Below are 18,057 nucleotides of genomic sequence, written 5' to 3'. Positions count from 1 at the left end.
ATTTATTACTCTATTTATTTATTTTATTTGTACATATCTATTCTATTTATTTTATTCTGTTAGTATGTTTGGTTTTGTTCTCTGTCTCCCCCTTTTAGACTGTGAGCCCACTGTTGGGTAGGGACTGTCTCTAGATGTTGCCAATTTCTACTTCCCAAGCGCTTAGTACAGTACTCTGCACATAGTAAGCGCTCAATAAATACGATTGATGAGGATCTGTAAAATGGGGATGAAGCCTGTGAGCTCGCCATGGGACAACCTGTTCACCTTGTATCCCCCAGCGCTTAGAACAGTGCTTTGCACATAGTAAGCGCTTAATAAATGCCATTATTATTATTATTATTATTATCTGACAGACCACCACTCCCTCCACCTTCAAAACTACTTGTACTTCCCAGGCGCTTAGTCCAGTGCTCTGCACACAGTAAGCGCTCAATGAATACGATTGAATGAGTGAATGAATGAGGGGGCTGAGCGTGGGAAGGCCTCCTGGAGGAGGTGAGCTCTCAGTAGGGCCTTGAAGGGAGGAAGAGAGCGAGCTTGGGGGATGGGGTAAGCGCTTAATAAATGCTATTATTATAATTATTATTATTATAGGGGTGACAGGGGCCGAAGGGGGGGGGGGGGCGTGCGGTGAGGGTCTCCTTGACCTCCAGGTGGCGCTGCTCCTGCCCCGCGGCTCCGACACTGAAAGAAACAAACCGAAGCCGCCGCTGAGGAGCCGCCGCCGCCGCCGCCGCCGCCGCCGGAGCCCAACCCCGCCGCCCTCCAGCCCCGGGCACTTACCGGTCCAAGCAAGGCTCCGCGACCCCTGCCTCCGCCATGGCGGCCGGCCGCTCGGCTCGCCCGCCCGGCGACAAGAGGAATTTGGCGGGGAAACCGGCGGCAGCCGCCGCGCAGGCGCCCCGCCCGCTGTGCACCACGGGACTTGTAGTCCGCGCTCCGGCCCTACTCCGCATGCGCGGCGGCAGCTGCAGGGCGCCCCCTTCCGGCGGCTCGTTGTCCTCCTCTTACTCCGCATGCGCGGCGGCAGCTGCAGCGCGCCCCCTGCCGGCGGCTCGTTGTCCTCTTCCTACTCCACGTGCGCGGCGGCAGCTGCAGGGCGCCCCCTGCCGGCGGCTCGTTGTCCTCTCCCTACTCCGCATGCGCGGCGGCGGCTGCAGAGCGCCCCCTGCCGGCGGCTCCTTATCCTCTTCCTACTCCACATGCGCGGCGGCAGCTGCAGGGCGCCCCCTGCCGGCTGCTCGTTGTCCTGTCCCTACTCCGCAAGCGCGGCGGCAGCTGCAGGGCGCCCCCTGCCGGCGGCTCGTTGTCCTGTCCCTACTCCGCATGCGCGGCGGCAGCTGCAGGGCGCCCCCTGCCGGCGGCTCGTTGTCCTGTCCTTACTCCACATGCGCGGCGGCAGCTGCAGGGCGACCCCTACCGGCGACTTTGTCCTCTTCCTACTCCGCATGCGCGGCGGCAGCTGCAGGGCGACCCCTACCGGCGACTTTGTCCTCTTCCTACTCCGCATGCGCGGCGGCAGCTGCAGGGCGCCCCCTGCCGGCGGTCGTTGTCCTCCACCTCCTCCGCATGCGCATTGGCAGCTGCAGGGCGCCCTCTGCCGGCGGTCCGTTAGCATCAATCAATCAATCAACGATCATCATCAATCGTATTTATTGAGCGCTTACTGTGTGCACAGCACTGTACTAAGCGCTTGGGAAGTACAAGTGGGCAACATATATTGCCATAACATATTGCCAACAAGTTGGCAATCAATCAATCAATCAATCAATCGTCCCCCTCTCCATCCCCACCGTCTTACCTCCTTCCCTTCCCCACAGCACCTGTATATAAGTATATATGTTTGTACATATTTATTACTCTATTTATTTTCCTTGTACATATCTATCCTATTTATTTTATATTGTTAAAATGTTTTGTTTTGTTCTCTGTCTCCCGCTTCCAGACTGTGAGCCCACTGTTGGGTACGGACTGTCTATATGTTGCCAATTTGTACTTCCCAAGCGCTAAGTACAGTGCTCTGCACACAGTAAGCGCTCAATAAATACGGTCCCAAGCGCTTAGTCCAGTGCTCTGCACACAGTAAGCGCTCAATAAATACGATTGATTGATTGATCGTATTTATTGAGCGCTTACTGTGTGCAGAGCACTGGACTAAGCGCTTGGGAAGTACAAGTTGGCAACATATAGAGACGATCCCTACCCAACAGTGGGCTCACAGCCTAGAAGGGGGAGACAGCGTGGCTCAGTGGAAAGAGCCCGGGCTTTGGATTCAGGGGTCATGGGTTCAAATCCCGCCTCGGCCAGTTGCCAGCTGTGTGACTTTGGGGAAGTCACTTCACTTCTCTGGGCCTCAGTTCCCTCATCTGTAAAATGGGGATGAAGAGTGAACCCGCCGTGGGACAACCCGATCACCATGTAACCTCCCCAGCGCTTAGAACAGTGCTTTGCACATAGTAAGCGCTTAATTGGCAGCCCAGATGCCCACAGTTTACGGACATTGTCCGTCCCCCAAAGCCACGCCCACTGTAGGGATCTGTCAGTGGAAAGAGCCCGGGCTTGGGAGTCAGAGGTCGTGGGTTCTAATCAATCAATCAATCGTATTTATTGAGCGCTTACTGTGTGCAAAGCACTGTAATAAGCGCTTGGGAAGTCCAAGTTGGCAACATATAGAGACGGCCCCTACCCAACAGTGGGCTCACAGTCTAGAAGGGGGAGACAGAGAACAAAATGGAACATATTAACAAAATACAATGAATAGAATAGATATGTACAAGTAAAATAAATAAATAATCCCGACTTCTCCACTTGTCAGCTGTGTGACTTTGGGCAAGTCACTTCACTTCTCTGGGCCTCAGTTCCCTCATCTGTAAAATGGGGATCAAGGCTGTGAGCCCCACGTGGGACACCCTGATCACATTGTATCCTCCCCAGAGCTTAGAACAGTGCTTTGCACATAGTAAGCGCTTAATAAATGCCATCATTATTATTATTATTATCCCCGCTCAGCCACTTGTCAGCTGTGTGACTTTGGGCAAATCACTTAACTTCTCTGTGCCTCAGTTACCTCATCTGTAAAATGGGGATCAAGATTGTGAGCCCACATGGGAAAACCTGATCACCTTGCATCCTCCCCAGCGCTTAGAACAGTGCTTTGCACATAATAAGCGCTTAACAAATATTAAAATTATTATTATTATTATTATTAGTCCACATGAGCGGCGGTAGCTGCAGGGCGCCCCCTGCCGGCTGATCGTCGTCCTTTCCCTACTCCGCATGCGCGGAGGCAGCTGCAGTGCGCCCCCTGCCGGCTGATCGTCGTCCTTTCCCTACCGCGCAAACGCGGAGGTAGCTGCAGGGCGCCCCCTGCCGGTAGCTCGTTGTCCTCTCCCTACTCCGCATGCGCGGCGGCGGCTGCAGGGCGCCTCCTGCCGGCTGGTCGTCGTCTTTTTCCTACTCCGCATGCGCGGAGGCAGCTGCAGGGCGCCCCCTGCCGGCGACTCATTGTCCTCTCCCTACTACGCATGCGCAGAGGCGGCTGCAGCGCGCCCCCTGCCGGCGGCTCGTTGTCCTCTCCCTATTGCGCATGCGCCGCGGCGGCTGCAGGGCGCCCCCTGCCGGCTGATCGTTGTCTTCTCCCGCCTGGATTAGCGCGTCCCACGTGGGCGGGGGCCTCGCAGTTTTCATTCATTCAATCGTATTTATTGAGCGCTTACTGTGTGCAGAGCACTGTACTACGCGCTCGGAAGGTACAATTCGGCAAAGATAGAGACAACTTGTACTTCCCTACCGCTTAGTACAGTGCTAAGCGCTTGGAAGGTACAATTCGGCAACAGAGACAACTTGTACTTCCCTAGTGCTTAGTACAGTGCTCTGCACACAGTAAGCTACGACTGAATGAATGAATGTCAATCCCTACCCAACAACAGGCTCACAGTCTAGAAGCAGGAAGACAGACAACAAAACAAAACAAGCACACAGGCTTCAATACCATCAAAATAGATAAATAGAATTATAGCTATATACACATCATTAATAAAATAGAATAATAAATATGTACAAATATACACCAGTGTGGTGGGGAGGGAAAGGGGGTAGGGCAGAGTGAGGGAGTAGGGGCGATGGGGAGGGGAGGAGCAGAGGAAAAGTCTCTAGACTGCGAGCGCTTTGCGGTGTTGAATTGTGCAGTTTATTGCTGTATTGTGTTGCCAACTTGTTCTTCCCAAGCGCTTAGTACAGTCCTCTGCACACAGTAAGCGCTCAATAAATACGATTGAATGAGTAAATGAATGTTGTGCTTTCCCAAGCGCTTAGTACAGTGCTCTGCATACAGTATTTGTTGTTCTATTTTATTGATGATGTGTATAGATCTATAATTCTATTTATTTTGATGCTATTGACGCCAGCCTACTTGTTTTTGTTTTGTTGTCTGTCTCCCGCCTTCCAGACCGTGAGCCGGTTGTGGGGTAGGGATTGTCTCTGTTGCCGAATTGTACTTCCCAAGCGCTTAGTCCAGTGCTCTGCACACAGTAAGCGCTCAATAAATATGATTGAATGAATGAATGAAGAGTAAGCACTCAAGTACGATTGAATGAACTCTGTTGCATTGGACTCTCATCATCATCATCAATCCCACCACTTGGCCCAGTGCTCTTTATCCGTTAAGTGCTCAATAAATAGCACTGGTTGAGGGGGCACCCTGCCACCCCCCACCACGCACACACACAAACTCACAGCACATGACCAGCTGACGGGAAGTCCTTTATTGCAGCTGTACAACCAGGAAAAACCTTTCAGGAACGGCGGGTCGGAAAGCCCCTGCCGACTACAGTGGCGGCGCTGGTCGGGGAAGAGGGGACCGCTCGCTTCAAATGTCGTCCCCTTATCCTGGGCAGGGACACGGGGTGGGGATTGGCGGGGGAAGGGGTCCTCTCCAAAGACCCCAGTTGGAAGTTGCGGGGGGGGAGAGGGACAGAGACACACAGAAAAAGAGAGCGACGGAGGGAGGGAGAAAGGTGGGGGGAGACAGAAGAGGGAAGACAAAAGAGGTAGAGAGAAAGGGTGGGAGACAGTGTGTGTGTGTCTGTCACAGTTGTGTTGGTCCTCTTGGCGAGACGGCAGGCCTGGTGGTAGGCCCCAAACCGATTTGCTGGCACCATGGTGGTGGGTTGGGGTGGGAGGAGGTGGGGACGAGGCGTGTGACGGGAGGAGAGTGAGGCCTCCCCCTCCCCGTGCCCCTTCCCCAGTTGCGGCCTCCCCCTGGGTGTCCTTGTGACCCCGGAAGAGCGGGACGGTGAGCCCCCGGAGGGCAGGGGTCATCTCTTCTCCCCCCGTCATCCCGCGAGCTCTCGGCGTAGTGCTCTGTACGCAGTAGGTGCTCGGGAGATGCCGTTGGTTAAAGAACTGAAGAAGCCCACCGGGCTCCCAAGGGCGCGGACCGTGGGCAGGGAATGTGTCTGTTACATGGACTGGTCCAAGCGCTTAGCACGGTGCTCCGCACACAGTAAGTGCTCAGTAGATATGACTGACCCCCTCCCCACTCCGCTGAGTCAGTGGGCTTCTGGGCCCCCCGTCCCTTCCTGTAGGTGATATTTCAGGGTTTTCAGGGATGGGGGGAAAGGGAGGTGCTTTCAGGGTCAGAGGCCCACCCCTCTGTCCCTGTCCACCCGCCCCCTCAGTTCCTCCCACCCGGATTCCCCTCAGCAATGTGGCTAGTTGCCGTCACCAGGCCCGGAAAACCAAGCAACGCCCACCTCGTATCCCTTGGGTTGGAGGCGGGAAGGAGGCGAGGGAGGCTCTGTGGGCCCGGCGATTTGGGTCCTTATCTACAAAGGTCCATGGCGGCGGGTGAGGGTGCGGGAGAGGCCGGGTTCCGCGGCTTTCCCACCCCGAAGACCCCGGGGCTCCTGCCGCCGCTTAAAGGACGCGCCCCCCCGCACCAAAACACCCACTCACACAGCAGAAGGGGCATTTCTGTTGGCAAAAGGGCACCGGGCCCATGTGCCATCCCGCCAACCCCCGAAGGACGTGAGGCCGGGCTGGAAGGAGTCTGAGAAGGGTAGAAGTGGCAGGCAGACAGGTTTAGGTGCGTGTCGGTCAGGAGGCCTGGGAGAGCAAGACTCCGTGGGGAGGAGGAAGAGGAGCAGCATTGAATGGAGGGCAGTGAGCGAGGGTGGGTGTCCCCCGGGACCCCAGAAAAGTCCAAATGGCCATTCCGTGCCCCTCCCTGGGCCCGGAAATCCGTCCAGGATGGGCGATCCCGGGCTGGCCCAACAGGCCCGGGCTGGGGCCTTGGGCAGCTTAGCTGGCTGAAGGGGCTTCTCCGCGCTTCAAAATTCTCCAAATAAATAAACCAATAAATACAGTAACACGCAAACGACACCGAAGATCGGGGAAACCGAGGAGGGCCCGGTCGGCAGCTCAGGCACACTGACGGTAGGTCTGCGACTCGGGGCCTTGGGCGGGATGAGGGTGGGTGTGGTGAGGCGCTGGGGGTGTTGGGGCCGTGGCGGAGGAGGGGGGCTGTCGGGAGGCCAGGGGGGGACGGGGGCTGGCGTCTCCCCCACAGCCGCTACCCCAGTGGCTGCTGGGACGAGTAGTTTGTGCCTCCATTTGACCCAAAAAACGCGGGCAGTCGAGCGTGCCCAAAGATTACGCGGAGCGTTGTCCTTCTTACTTGAAAATGATACAAAATAGAGGGCGCAGGGGCAGAATGGGGCACGCAAGGGCTGTGTTGCGTTCACGGGGTGAGGAGTAGGCGTCATGTACACGGGGCGAGTGTACTGCAGCGGGGAGTGGGCTCTAGGTACCCAGGGAGAGCACACTAAAGCGAGGAGCTGGCACGGCTGGGTACACGGGGTGAACAGTAAGGGTGTGGAATGGGCGCCGTGTACACCGGGTGAGCGCACACAGATGATAAACCCGTGTGCATGATGTGCACGGGCTATAGAGTGAGGCCAGGAGCGTGAGTGTACAGGCCTTTGGCGGCCTAGAGGAAGAATGGGTACACAGGTGCGGTACGCGTAGGGTGGCAGTCCCAAGCTGGGGGCGGGGGGCACGGGAGACTGGACCCAGAGGCCTCGGGGGCACCATTTGGGCTCAGAGGGGTGTCCTCTGGCAGGCTGGAGGAACACAGAGAGGAGGGCAGAGGAAGAGAAGGAGGAGGAAGAGGAGGAGTTGGGAGGGATGAAAGAGAAGGGAGGCTGGGGATGAACAGGAGGAAGAGAGGGATGATGGGGTCTCCTTCCTCTCCCGCCCCTTTTCAGCCCTCCGCGGAGGTGAGGGGATGCACGGGGTGGTCGGATGGAGGGGCCGCAAGGCGGATGACCCTGGGGCTAATTGCTGGTGTTTGAGGGGGCGAGGGGGGCTCTCCCGGGGCTGCCCAAGATGGGAGGACCCACGACCCCCCAGCCCCAAGGAGGGTCTGGTCTGGTGCCTCGGGATGGGAATTCCCTGAGGGGCAGCCCCCTGCCCTCCCGCCGCTGGTGATCGGAGGGTGGGGGGCGGTGGCTTGGGGACGGGACCCCCCCAGAATGTCCTGGCGGGGAAAGGCCACCCGAAAACCCAACCGGAGGCTCCCGTCTGCCCTCCTTGTCTGAGGCTGGGGTCGGGGGGAGGTGGGGGGTCCTGAGGCCACCAGAATCTGCTCCGGCCCAACCGCCTTGAGCCCTCTCGGGTTGACCCTGGCCGGGGGTTTTGCGTCAGCCCCCGGCCGCTCGCCGAGCACACGCAGGTGGACTGCGTAGACGACACCAACGGCAACCCCAGAATACGTGGACACGGCGAATCCCCTCCACGGGAAGCCCTGGTGGGGCCGGACTGGCTGCCGGGCGGCGGGTTGGGTGGTCCCCCGGGGGGCAGGGGACCAGGGCGGGGGGCTGCTGCTGTTGCTTCCTCCCGTCCCATCCCTGAAGCTCCGATGCCTTGGTCTCCACGGTTGCGGGAGGACCCTGAACCCCAACCCTGGCTGCGGAGCCGAACTCTGGGGAGGGTCGGGAACAGGAGGGAGAGTTTGCCAAAGGACAAGGGGGTGCGTGCGTGCACCTGTCGGGGTGCCGGTCGGTCGGGGGCTACGGGTGGGCGGGACAGGCAGGGGCCGCGGAAGGGACCTCCAAACCAGCGGCCCGAAAGCTGCCAGCCCCGGGGGCCGGGGGTCGACGGCCGGCTGTGGCCTAGACCCTCCCGCTGGGGTCGTCCGAGCCCCCAGGCCGAGACCGGTGGACAAGGGACCACCCTGGGTCCGGGGATGGGGGCGACGGACTGGATGGACTGACCCCAGGCTTCCGGGGGGAGGGAAGGGAGTCCACAGTTACACTGAGACCCTTCCCGGGCAGCACCAGAGGGAGTGGGCAGGGAATATCTACCATCTCTCACTCTCGCTGTATCCGCCCGGGACCAGCGGTCTCCATACCCAGGTGCCCCGTCCAAAGCGGGCACCTGATGCAGAGCGCGGCACACAGCACGTGCCCGCCTCCGAGTTCTGCACACACTGACACCCGGACCAGTGCTCTGCACACACTAGGCGCCCGGTCCAAATCTCTGCACACAGCGGGCACCCACTCCAGATCTCTCCACACAGTGGGCACCTACTCCAGATCTCCGCGCACAGTGGGCGCTCGGTACAGAGCTCAGCACACAGAAAGTGCCCAGTACGGACCTCTGCCCCCAGTGGGTACCCAATCCAGTGCTCTGCACACGGCGGGCGCCCAATAAATAACACCGAACAAATGACCGAAGCAGCGCTCTCCCTCCAGGTTTCCACGGCTCTGACTGCGGGAATGCCTTTCCACTCCAAATAAATAACCCCAAGGATCTCGGGTGAGTTAAATTATTAATACCAGGTCGGAGACCTTGAAGGGTCCTCGCCCCGGAAAGGGGTGGGAAACCGGCCCCCTCAGGCTGCTTGGTGTCTGGCAGTGAACGCCGGTCCCCACGGCGGGGTCCAGCTGATGATGCTTGGGACCCCCGTCCCGCCGTACCCGAAGCGATAATTCCATCGTTCCTCGCCGGGAAGAAACCAAGGAAGGGCGGGCACCTCCCGGGAACCGGAGAGAAGGACCGTCCCGCCTCCCCAGCTGGATGGAGGACCCAGTCCGGCCATTCCCAGGGTCTTCCGATGGTAGCGGTCACCGCACCGCGCTGGTGTTCCCTGCCTCTGAGACCCCGGGCATCCAGGGCAGGGGAAGGGGCCCCCTTGTCCGAACGGTGCCCGACAGAGTTGGGGTGCCCTGCTTTGGGTCAGGGCAGGGGCGGGTGGTCCGGGGAAGCGGGGCGGGTGGTCAGGGCCCCTCGTTCGACGCGTTGCCCGATCCTCCCTGGCACAGTCCCCCCTCGCCCCCAGGCCCATGGACGTGCCCATCCGAGGCCCGGGGCGGCATCCGAACCCCGAGGCGCGACGGTCACTCCGAGGACCGCGGGCGGGCATCCGGTCCAGTCCCCCGCGCCGGCGGCGGGGCCAACCTGAGGTCCGGAGGCGGGGACTGGGTCACTCAGAGCAGGGGCCGGGCCTCTCGTCGGTGGTCCGGGCGGCGTCGGGGGGATGCAGCCGGCACGGGGAGGGCGCGGGGCGGCCGGGGGTCCGCGGGGCCCGGGAGAAGCAGGAGGCCGACGGTTGAGCCCCGCAGCCGCACACGGAGTCCTGCGACGGGCGACCGGGACGATGCAGCCCACAGAGGAGAGATGGGAAGAAGGAGCAGTTAGGAGTGGGGTGGGGCTACCAGCCCGGAAATAATAATCACAATAATTAATAGTCCCACATAATAATCATTATGGTCCTTGTTAATAATAATACTAATAATGGCATTTGTTAAGCGCTTACTATGTGCGAAGCACTGTTCTAAGCGCTGGGAGGGATACAAGGTGATCGGGTTGTCCCACGTGGGGCTCGCAGTCTTAATCCCCATTTTACAAATGAGGGAACTGAGGCACAGAGAAGTGAAGTGACTTGCCCAAAGTCACACAGCAGACATGTGGCGGAGCCGGGATTAGAACCCATGACCTCTGACTTCCAAGCCCGGGGTCTTTCAACTGAGCCACGCTGCTGCCAGGCACTGTTAATAATAATTATAATAATGATGGCATTTATTAAGCGCTTACTATGTGCGAAGCACCGTTCTAAGCGCTGGGGGGAATACAAGGTGATCAGGTTGTCCCACGGGGGGCTCACAGTCTTCATCCCCATTTTACGGATGAGGGAACTGAGGCCCAGAGAAGTGAAGTGACTTGCCCAAGGTCATACAGCTCTCTTCCTCCCTTCAAGGCCCTACTGAGAGCTCACCTCCTCCAGGAGGCCTTCCCACACTGAGCCCACTCCTCCCCCTCCCCATCCCCCCCGCCCTACCTCCTTCCCCTCCCCACAGCACCTGTATATACGTATATATGTTTGTATGTATTTATTACTCTATTTTATTTGTACATATTTATTCTATTTATTTTATTTTGTTAATATGTTTTGTTTTGTTCTCTGTCTCCCCCTTCTAGACTGTGAGCCACCGTTGGGTAGGGACCATCTCTATATGTTGCCAACTTGTACTCCCCAAGCGCTTAGTACAGTGCTCTGCACATAGTAAGCTCTCAATAAATACAATTATTACTCTTATTTGTACACATTTATTCTATTGATTTTATTTTGTTAATATGTTTTGTTTTGTTCTCTGTCTCCCCCTTCTAGACTGTGAGCCCGCTGTTGGGTAGGGACCATCTCTATATGTTGCCAACTTGTACTTCCCAAGCGATTAGTACAGTGCTCTGCACATAGTAAGCGCTCAATATACGATTGAATGAATGAATGAATACAGCAGACATGTGGTGGAGTCGGAATTAGAACCCACGACCTCTGACTCCCAAGCCCGGGCTCTTTCCACTGAGCCACGCTGCTTCTCTAAGCACCGAGGTAGATACAAGCTAATCAGGTTGGACGGAGTCCCCGTCCCATGTACTAATAATTACGGTTCTTGTTAAGTGTGTCCTGGTGCCGAGCACTGTTCGGTACTGGACTCCACTAAGCACTTATCACAGTGCTCTGCACACGGTCAGCGCTCGATAAATACGATCGATCGATCGATCGAAAGGGCCGTGTCGCTAGTAGCCGCTTGGGTCCGTTGGCCCTGGGGGTTGGCAGTCCTCAAGTGCACCACTGCGTGACTCAGTGGAAAGAGCCCGGGCTTTGGAGTCAGAGGTCACGGGTTCAAATCCCGGCTCCGCCACTTGTCAGCTGTGTGACTTTGGGCAAGTCACTTCGTTTCTCTGGGCCTCAGTGACCTCATCTGCTAAATGGGGATGATGACTGTGAGCCGCACGTGGGACAACCTGATCAGCCTGTAACCTCCCCAGCGCTTAGAAAGGTGCTGTGCACATAGTAAGCGCTTAGTAAATGTCATCATCATCACTGAGTCCAGCACCCTGACCGTTGAAGGCAACCCGAGGCTTCAGTTGGCTACTGGGGTCATCGGGGGCGAGATGCAACACGACCTGTGAGCCCACTTTCTAGACTGTGAGCCCACTGTTGGGTAGGGACCGTCTCTATATGTTGCCAACTTGTACTTCCCAAGCGCTTAGTACAGTGCTCTGCACACAGTAAGTGCTCAATAAATACGATTGATTGATTGATTGACGTAGTGGATAGAGCCCGGGCCTTGGAATCAGGAATCCGGGCTTCTATGCCCGGCTCCGTCGCCCGCCTGCCGTGCGACCCTGGCCAAGTCAACTTGACACCCGTCCACGTTTTGTTTCCTTGTCCGTCTCCCCCTTCTAGACCGTGAGCCCGTTGTCGGGTAGGGACCGTCTCTATATGTTGCCGACTTGTACTTCCCACGCGCTTAGTCCAGTGCTCTGCACACAGTAAGCGCTCAATAAATACGATTGAATGAATGAACAAACTTAACCTTTCCAGGCCTCCATTTCCTCACCCAGAAAATGGGTCCAAGATAACCGTTCTCCCTCCCGCTAAGACTGTGGGCCCCGTGTCCAACCTGATTATCTTGTTCATCGGCGCTTAGTACAGTCCTTGGCACAGAGTTGATGCTTAATAAATACCCCAGCCGTTATTGTCATTATCTCCTCAGCGCGATGCACATGTTTTTATATCCTGCAGTTTCTCCTACCTGTAATTTCTTTTCATCTTTGCCTCTCTTACTAGAACACAAGCTTCTCAAGGGACAAGATCGAGTCTGCCAAATGGACTGTAAGTGCTTAGTACAGTGCTCTGCACATAGTAAGTGCTCAATAAATACGACTGAATGAATACTAGACGCTCCCGAGCTGTTTTGTTTATGATGTGCATCTAGCTTCATTTCTATTTGTTCTGACGACTTGACACCCGTCCACAAGTTTTGTTTTGTTGTCCGTCTCCCCCTTCTAGACCGTAAGCCCATTGTTGGGTAGGGACTGTCTCTATATGCTGCCGACTTGTACTTCCCAAGCGCTTAGTACAGTGCTCTGCACACAGTAAGCGCTCCATAAATACGACTGAATGAATGAATGAACTTAACCTTTCCAGGCCTCCGTTTCCTCCCCTGGAAAATGGGTCCAAGATAACCGTTCTCCCTCCCGCTAAGACTGTGGGCCCCGTGTCCGACCTGATTATCTTGTCCTTCGGCGCTTAGTACAGTCCTTGGCACAGAGTTGATGCTTAATAAATACCCCAGCCGTTATTGTCATTATCTCAGCGCGATGTACATGTCTTTATATCCTGCAGTTTCTCCTACCCGTAATTTCTTTTCATTTCTGCCTCTCCCACTAGAACACAAGCTTCTCAAGGGACGAGATCGAGTCTGCCAACTGGACTGTAAGCGCTTAGTACAGTGCTCTGCACAAAGTAAGCGCTCCATAAATACGACTGAATGAATGAATGAACTTAACCTTTCCAGCCTCCTTTTCCTCCCCTGGAAAACGGGTCCAAGATAACCGTTCTCCCTCCCGCTAAGACTGTGGGCCCCGTGTCCGACCTGATTATCTTGTCCTTCGGCGCTTAGTACAGTCCTCGGCACAGAGCCGATGCTTAGTAAATACCCCAGTCAATACCCCCGCTCAATAAATACGACCGACTGAATGAATGAATGCCCCGCACACAGTAAGAGCTCAATAAATACCACCGACGGATAACATGACTATTATCATTATAGTAATAATCGCCTTACCTAGATCTGGTCTATCTATCTCCCTGACCCCCTTGGCGTCTGACGGGAGATGACTCTAACCTTATCCAAGGCCCCCTCCTCCAAGAGGCCTTCCCTGACTGCGCCCTCCTTCCCTCTTCTCCCGCTCCCTCGCGAGCCCCCCGTGGGACAACCTGACCGCCCTGTAACCTCCCCAGCGCTTAGAACAGTGCTTGGCACATAGGAAGCGCTTAATCAATCGATCAATCGTATTTATTGAGCGCTTACTGTGTGCGGGGGAAGCACAAGTCGGCAACAATAAACGCCGTCATTATTATTATTGTGATTATTAGTCCCCGGCTACGGTCCCGGTTGGGCTCGGGTTCTGAGGGCGGCCCCCGGAGTCCCCCCCTCCCCACCGCGGGCGGCCGAGGGTCCCGGTTACCTCCGAGGCGAGGGCCGGGGGAGTGTCCGGGTCCCGCGGGGAGCCCTCTCTCCCGCCGGACGGCGGGCTGACGGCCCCGCTCTCCTCCCCGCCGCCGGGCTTCGACGCTTTCTTGGCCTGGGCCCGGACCCCGGCGTCCGGGGCGGGCTCGGCCGCGGGCGGGGGGCTCGGGGGGCGGCCGCAGACGCTGCGGAAGAACTCTTGCACCAGGCCGTAGCGGGGCGGCTCCGGGCGGCCCCTCGCGTCGGCCGGCCCGGCCTTGCCGCCGGCCTCGGGCCCGCCGCCGTGCTCCACCACGTTGAACAGGCTGGACAGGCCGTCGTTGACGCCGCTCAGGACGGGGCTGTCCCGCGTGGTGGTGGAGCGGGCCCAGGCCGAGCCCTTCTGCTTGCCCGGCGGCGGGGGGACCCAGGCGGCCCCCGCGCTCCCGGGGCCCGTCCAGCCTGGGCCCCGAGCGGCGCCGCAGCTGGGGCGAGCCCGCCTTGGGCGGGCAGCAGGGGCCGCTCGATGCGGGCGTGGACGCGGTCCAGGGCCGGCGAGGCGGGCTTGGGGCGGCCGGGCCCCAGCGGGGCCCCCCCGGGGGGCCCAGCCCCGCCCGGCCAGCGGCCCCCGGGGGGGCTCCGTCTGCAGCCCCACGCTGACCATGCGGGCCGTCTGGGTGGCCACGCTGGCCCGGCCCGCCGTCTGGCAGGCCACGCTGCGGGCCGGCCGCTCCAGGGAGCCGGACCGCAGGGCCTGCCGCACGCAGTTGGTCATCTCCTTCATGTCGTCGCTCAGGTTGCTGGCCAGGTCCAGCTCGCCCAGCGGGGCCGGGGCCGGGGCCGGGGCCGCCTCCCGCTGCTGCTGCAGCTGCCGCTGCCGGGAGAAGTCGCAGAGCCAGCGGCCGTAGGCGCTGCCGGCCAGCGGGTCGGCCTCCCCGGGCCCCCGGGGCCTGGCCGAGGTGAACAGGAAGCCCGGCTCGGCGAGGACCCGGTCGTCGCGCGACCCGGGAGGGGCGGCGGCGGCGGCGGAGGAGCCCACCCGGCGCGCCACCGGCGGGCTGTAGTAGATGCGGATGCCCGTCTTGTCGGGGGCCGTGTGGCTGCGCCGGACGGGCCGCTCCGGGGCCCGGCCCCCGGCCCCCCGGCACGGCCCCGGCTCCTCCGGGGGGTCCCCCTGGCCGGGGAGATAGGGCGAGCAGCCGAGCAGGCTCTCGAACTCGGACACGGAAGAGATGGACTTGGTCCTGGAGAGAGAAGGAGGCGGCGGTGAGGCCCGGGGGCGGGGGGCTCGGTGAGGGCGGGGGCGAGGCCCAAGTGACTCTACCTCTTCAAGTTGGTTCCCTGAAATTCAGCGTCCGTCTCTTTATCGTGGTCCTTCTCGCTGAGGGTCTGCGGGGACGAGAGGAGGGGAGGACTTTTAGACTGTGAGCCCACTGTTGGGTAGGGACTGTCTCTATGTGTTGCCAATCTGGACTTCCCAAGCGCTTAGTACAGTGCTCTGCACATGGTAAGCGCTCAATAAATACGATTGATGATGATGATGAGGAGGAGGGGGACGGGTGAGGATGCCTCTCACCTCCACGGCCGTCACCCCCAGCCCCCGGTCGGGCAGACGACGGTGTTTACCGAGCGCTGACTGCGTGCGGAGCTTGGGAGAGTACACTCCAGCAGAGTGGGTAGACATGATCCCTACGCTTAAGGAGCTGACGGTCTAGTGCTCTCTGTTTATAATAATAATAATAATGATGGCATTTATTAAGCGCTTACTATGTGCAAAGCACTGTTCTAAGCCCTGGGGAGGTTACAAGGTGATCAGGTTGTCCCATTGGGGCTCACAGTCTTAATCCCCATTTTCCAGATGAGGACACTGAGGCCCAGAGAAGTTAAGTGACTTGCCCAAAGTCACTCAGCTGACAAGTGGCGGAGCCGGGATTTGAACCCATGACCTCTGGCTCCAAAGCCTGTGCTCTTTCCATTGAGCCACGCTACTTCTCTAATAATGTTTCTAATAATGACGCGAATTGTGGTATTTGGTAAGTGCTTACTAGGTGCCAAGCACTGTTCTAAGCGCTGGGGTAGATACAAGTTCATCAGGGTGGACACAGTTCCCACCCCACATGAAGCTCGCCGTCTGGACTGTCAACCCGGTGTGGGCGGGGACTGTCTCTCTTTATTGTTGAATTGTAATAATAATAATATTTGGTATATTATTTGTTAATAATATTTGTATTTATACCAATTTGTACCAATTATTTGTACCAATTTATTGGTATTTGTTAAGCACTTACTATGTGCCAAGCACTGTTCTAAGCGTTGGGGGAGATAGAAGGTCATCAGGTTGTCCCACGTGGGGCTCACAGTCTTCATCCCCATTTGACAGATGAGGGAACTGAGTCACAGAGAAGTGAAGTGACGTGCCCAAGGTCACCCAGCTGACAAGTAGAGAAGCAGTGTGGCTCAACTGAAATAGCACGGGCTTTGGAGTCAGAGGTCATGGGTTCGAATTCCAGCTCTGCCAATTGTCAGCTGTGTGACTTTGGCAAGTCACTTAACTTCTCTGTGCCTCAGTTACCTCATCTGTAAAATGGGGATTAAGACTGTGAGCCCCACGTGGGACAACCCGATCACCTTGTGACCTCCCCAGCGCTTAGAACAGTGCTTTGCACATAGTAAGCGCTTAATAAATGCCATTATTATTATTATTAAGTAGGGGAGCCGGTATCAGAACTCACAACCTCTGACCCCCAAGCCCGTGCACTTTCCACAAAGCCACGCTGCTTGTTAATTGAAACTGCATTTCCCAAGCGCTTAGGTCAGTGCTCTGCACACAGTAAGTGCTCAATAAATACGACTGAATGAATGAACTGGTAGAAGGGATTACAGAGACTTGATCTCCATTTTACAGTTGAGGCCCAGAAAAGTGAAGCAACGGGCCCAAGGTCACAGAGCGGACGAGTGGCGGAGCCAGGATTAGAACCCAGGTCCTCTGACTCTCCGGCCTGGGCTCTTTCCGCGGGGTACTGCTCCTTTCCAAGCGCTCATCTGTAAGCTCCTTGAGGACAGGGAACGTGTCTAAGAGCTAGCTACTGGACGGGACGGGGCCGGCTCACCTCCTTCCAGCCGCCGTCCTTCTCCTTCTCCGTCTCCGTCTCCGTCCGCTTCAGGGCCCAGGAATCCGCCTCCTTCTGCAGCTGTGGGTCCCAGATCAATCAATGGGATTTAGTGCCAATCAATGATATCCAAGAGCACCAGTCAACACCCCTCCTGCCCCCCAAACTAGGTCCCAGAGGGGCAGTCATCCGCCCTCCCTCTGCCCATCCACCAAGCTGGCTCTCTTCCTCCCTTCAAGGCCCTACTGAGAGCTCACCTCCTCCAGGAGGCCTTCCCACACTCAGCCCCTTCCTTCCTCTCCCCCTCGCCCCCCCTCCATCCCCCCCATCTTACCTCCTTCCCTTCCCCACAGCACCTGTATATATGTATGTACATATTTATTACTCTATTTTACTTGTACATATCTGTTCTATTTATTTTATTTTGTTAGTATGTTTGGTTTTGTTCTCCGTCTCCCCCTTTTAGACTGTGAGCCCACTGCTGGGTAGGGACTGTCTCTATATGTTGCCAACTTGGACTTCCCAAGCGCTTAGTACACTGCTCTGCACACAGTAAGCGCTCAATAAATACAATTGATGATGATGATGATGCATATATGTTTGTACATATTTATTACTCCATTTATTTTACTTGTACATAGCTATTCTATTTATTTTATTTTGTTAGTATGTTTGGTTTTGTTCTCCGTCTCCCCCTTTTAGACTGTGAGCCCACTGTTGGGTAGGGACTGTCTCTATATGTTGCCAACCTGGACTTCCCAAGTGCTTAGTACAGTGCTCTGCACACAGTAAGCGCTCAATAAATACAATTGATGATGATGATGATGTATATATGTTTGTACATATTTATTACTCTATTTATTTATTTATTTTACTTGTACATATCTATTCTATTTATTTTATTTTGTTAGTATGTTTGGTTTTGTTCTCTGTCTCCCCCTTTTAGACCATGAGCCCACTGTTGGGTAGGGACTGTCTCTATATGTTGCCAACTTGGACTTCCCAAGCGCTTAGTCCAGTGCTCTGCACACAGTAAGCGCTCAATAAATACAATTGATGATGATGATGATGTATATATGTTTGTACATATTTATTACTCTATTTATTTTACTTGTACATATCTATTCTATTTATTTTATTTTGTTAGTATGTTTGGTTTTGTTCTCTGACTCCCCCTTTTAGACTGTGAGCCCACTGTTGGGTAGGGACTGTCTCTATATGTTGCCAACCTGGACTTCCCAAGCGCTTAGTACAGTGCTCTGCACACAGTAAGCGCTCAATAAATACGATTGATTGATTGATTGATTGACCCGCCCAGTCCACCGCAAGCTGACGGTCTAGAAGGGGAGACCGACATCAATTTCCTCATATAAATCTAGACCGTCAGCTCGCTGTGGGCAGGGAATGTCACTACTGAGTCCCCT

The 18,057-nt window shown here is 56.7% G+C and overlaps 2 protein-coding genes across 2 annotated transcripts in view; both read right to left on the bottom strand.

Moving 5' to 3' along the window:
• DSN1 (DSN1 component of MIS12 kinetochore complex) overlaps positions 1-5,162 on the bottom strand; it is a 38,917-nt gene extending 33,755 nt beyond the window's left edge. The window contains exons 1-8 of the mRNA XM_038750080.1: positions 5,094-5,162; positions 4,738-4,890; positions 3,523-3,645; positions 3,337-3,456; positions 1,325-1,525; positions 1,139-1,196; positions 787-1,009; positions 651-687 (exon numbers count right to left, since the gene is read on the bottom strand). Of these exons, the coding sequence (XP_038606008.1) occupies positions 651-687; positions 787-1,009; positions 1,139-1,196; positions 1,325-1,525; positions 3,337-3,456; positions 3,523-3,645; positions 4,738-4,890; positions 5,094-5,162 (984 nt within the window). The remainder of the gene's footprint in view (positions 1-650; positions 688-786; positions 1,010-1,138; positions 1,197-1,324; positions 1,526-3,336; positions 3,457-3,522; positions 3,646-4,737; positions 4,891-5,093) is intronic.
• Positions 4,759-18,057, bottom strand: part of SOGA1 (suppressor of glucose, autophagy associated 1) — an 82,067-nt gene continuing 68,768 nt past the window's right edge. The window contains 7 exon segments of the mRNA XM_038750157.1: positions 4,759-9,640; positions 13,543-13,962; positions 13,964-14,041; positions 14,043-14,117; positions 14,119-14,767; positions 14,848-14,912; positions 16,634-16,714. Of these exon segments, the coding sequence (XP_038606085.1) occupies positions 9,488-9,640; positions 13,543-13,962; positions 13,964-14,041; positions 14,043-14,117; positions 14,119-14,767; positions 14,848-14,912; positions 16,634-16,714 (1,521 nt within the window). The 3' untranslated portion in view covers positions 4,759-9,487.

The sequence above is a fragment of the Tachyglossus aculeatus genome, chromosome 8 (genome assembly GCF_015852505.1).
Source record: "Tachyglossus aculeatus isolate mTacAcu1 chromosome 8, mTacAcu1.pri, whole genome shotgun sequence".
Taxonomy (NCBI): domain Eukaryota; kingdom Metazoa; phylum Chordata; class Mammalia; order Monotremata; family Tachyglossidae; genus Tachyglossus; species Tachyglossus aculeatus.
This window is presented reverse-complemented; position numbering and strand designations above follow the sequence as displayed.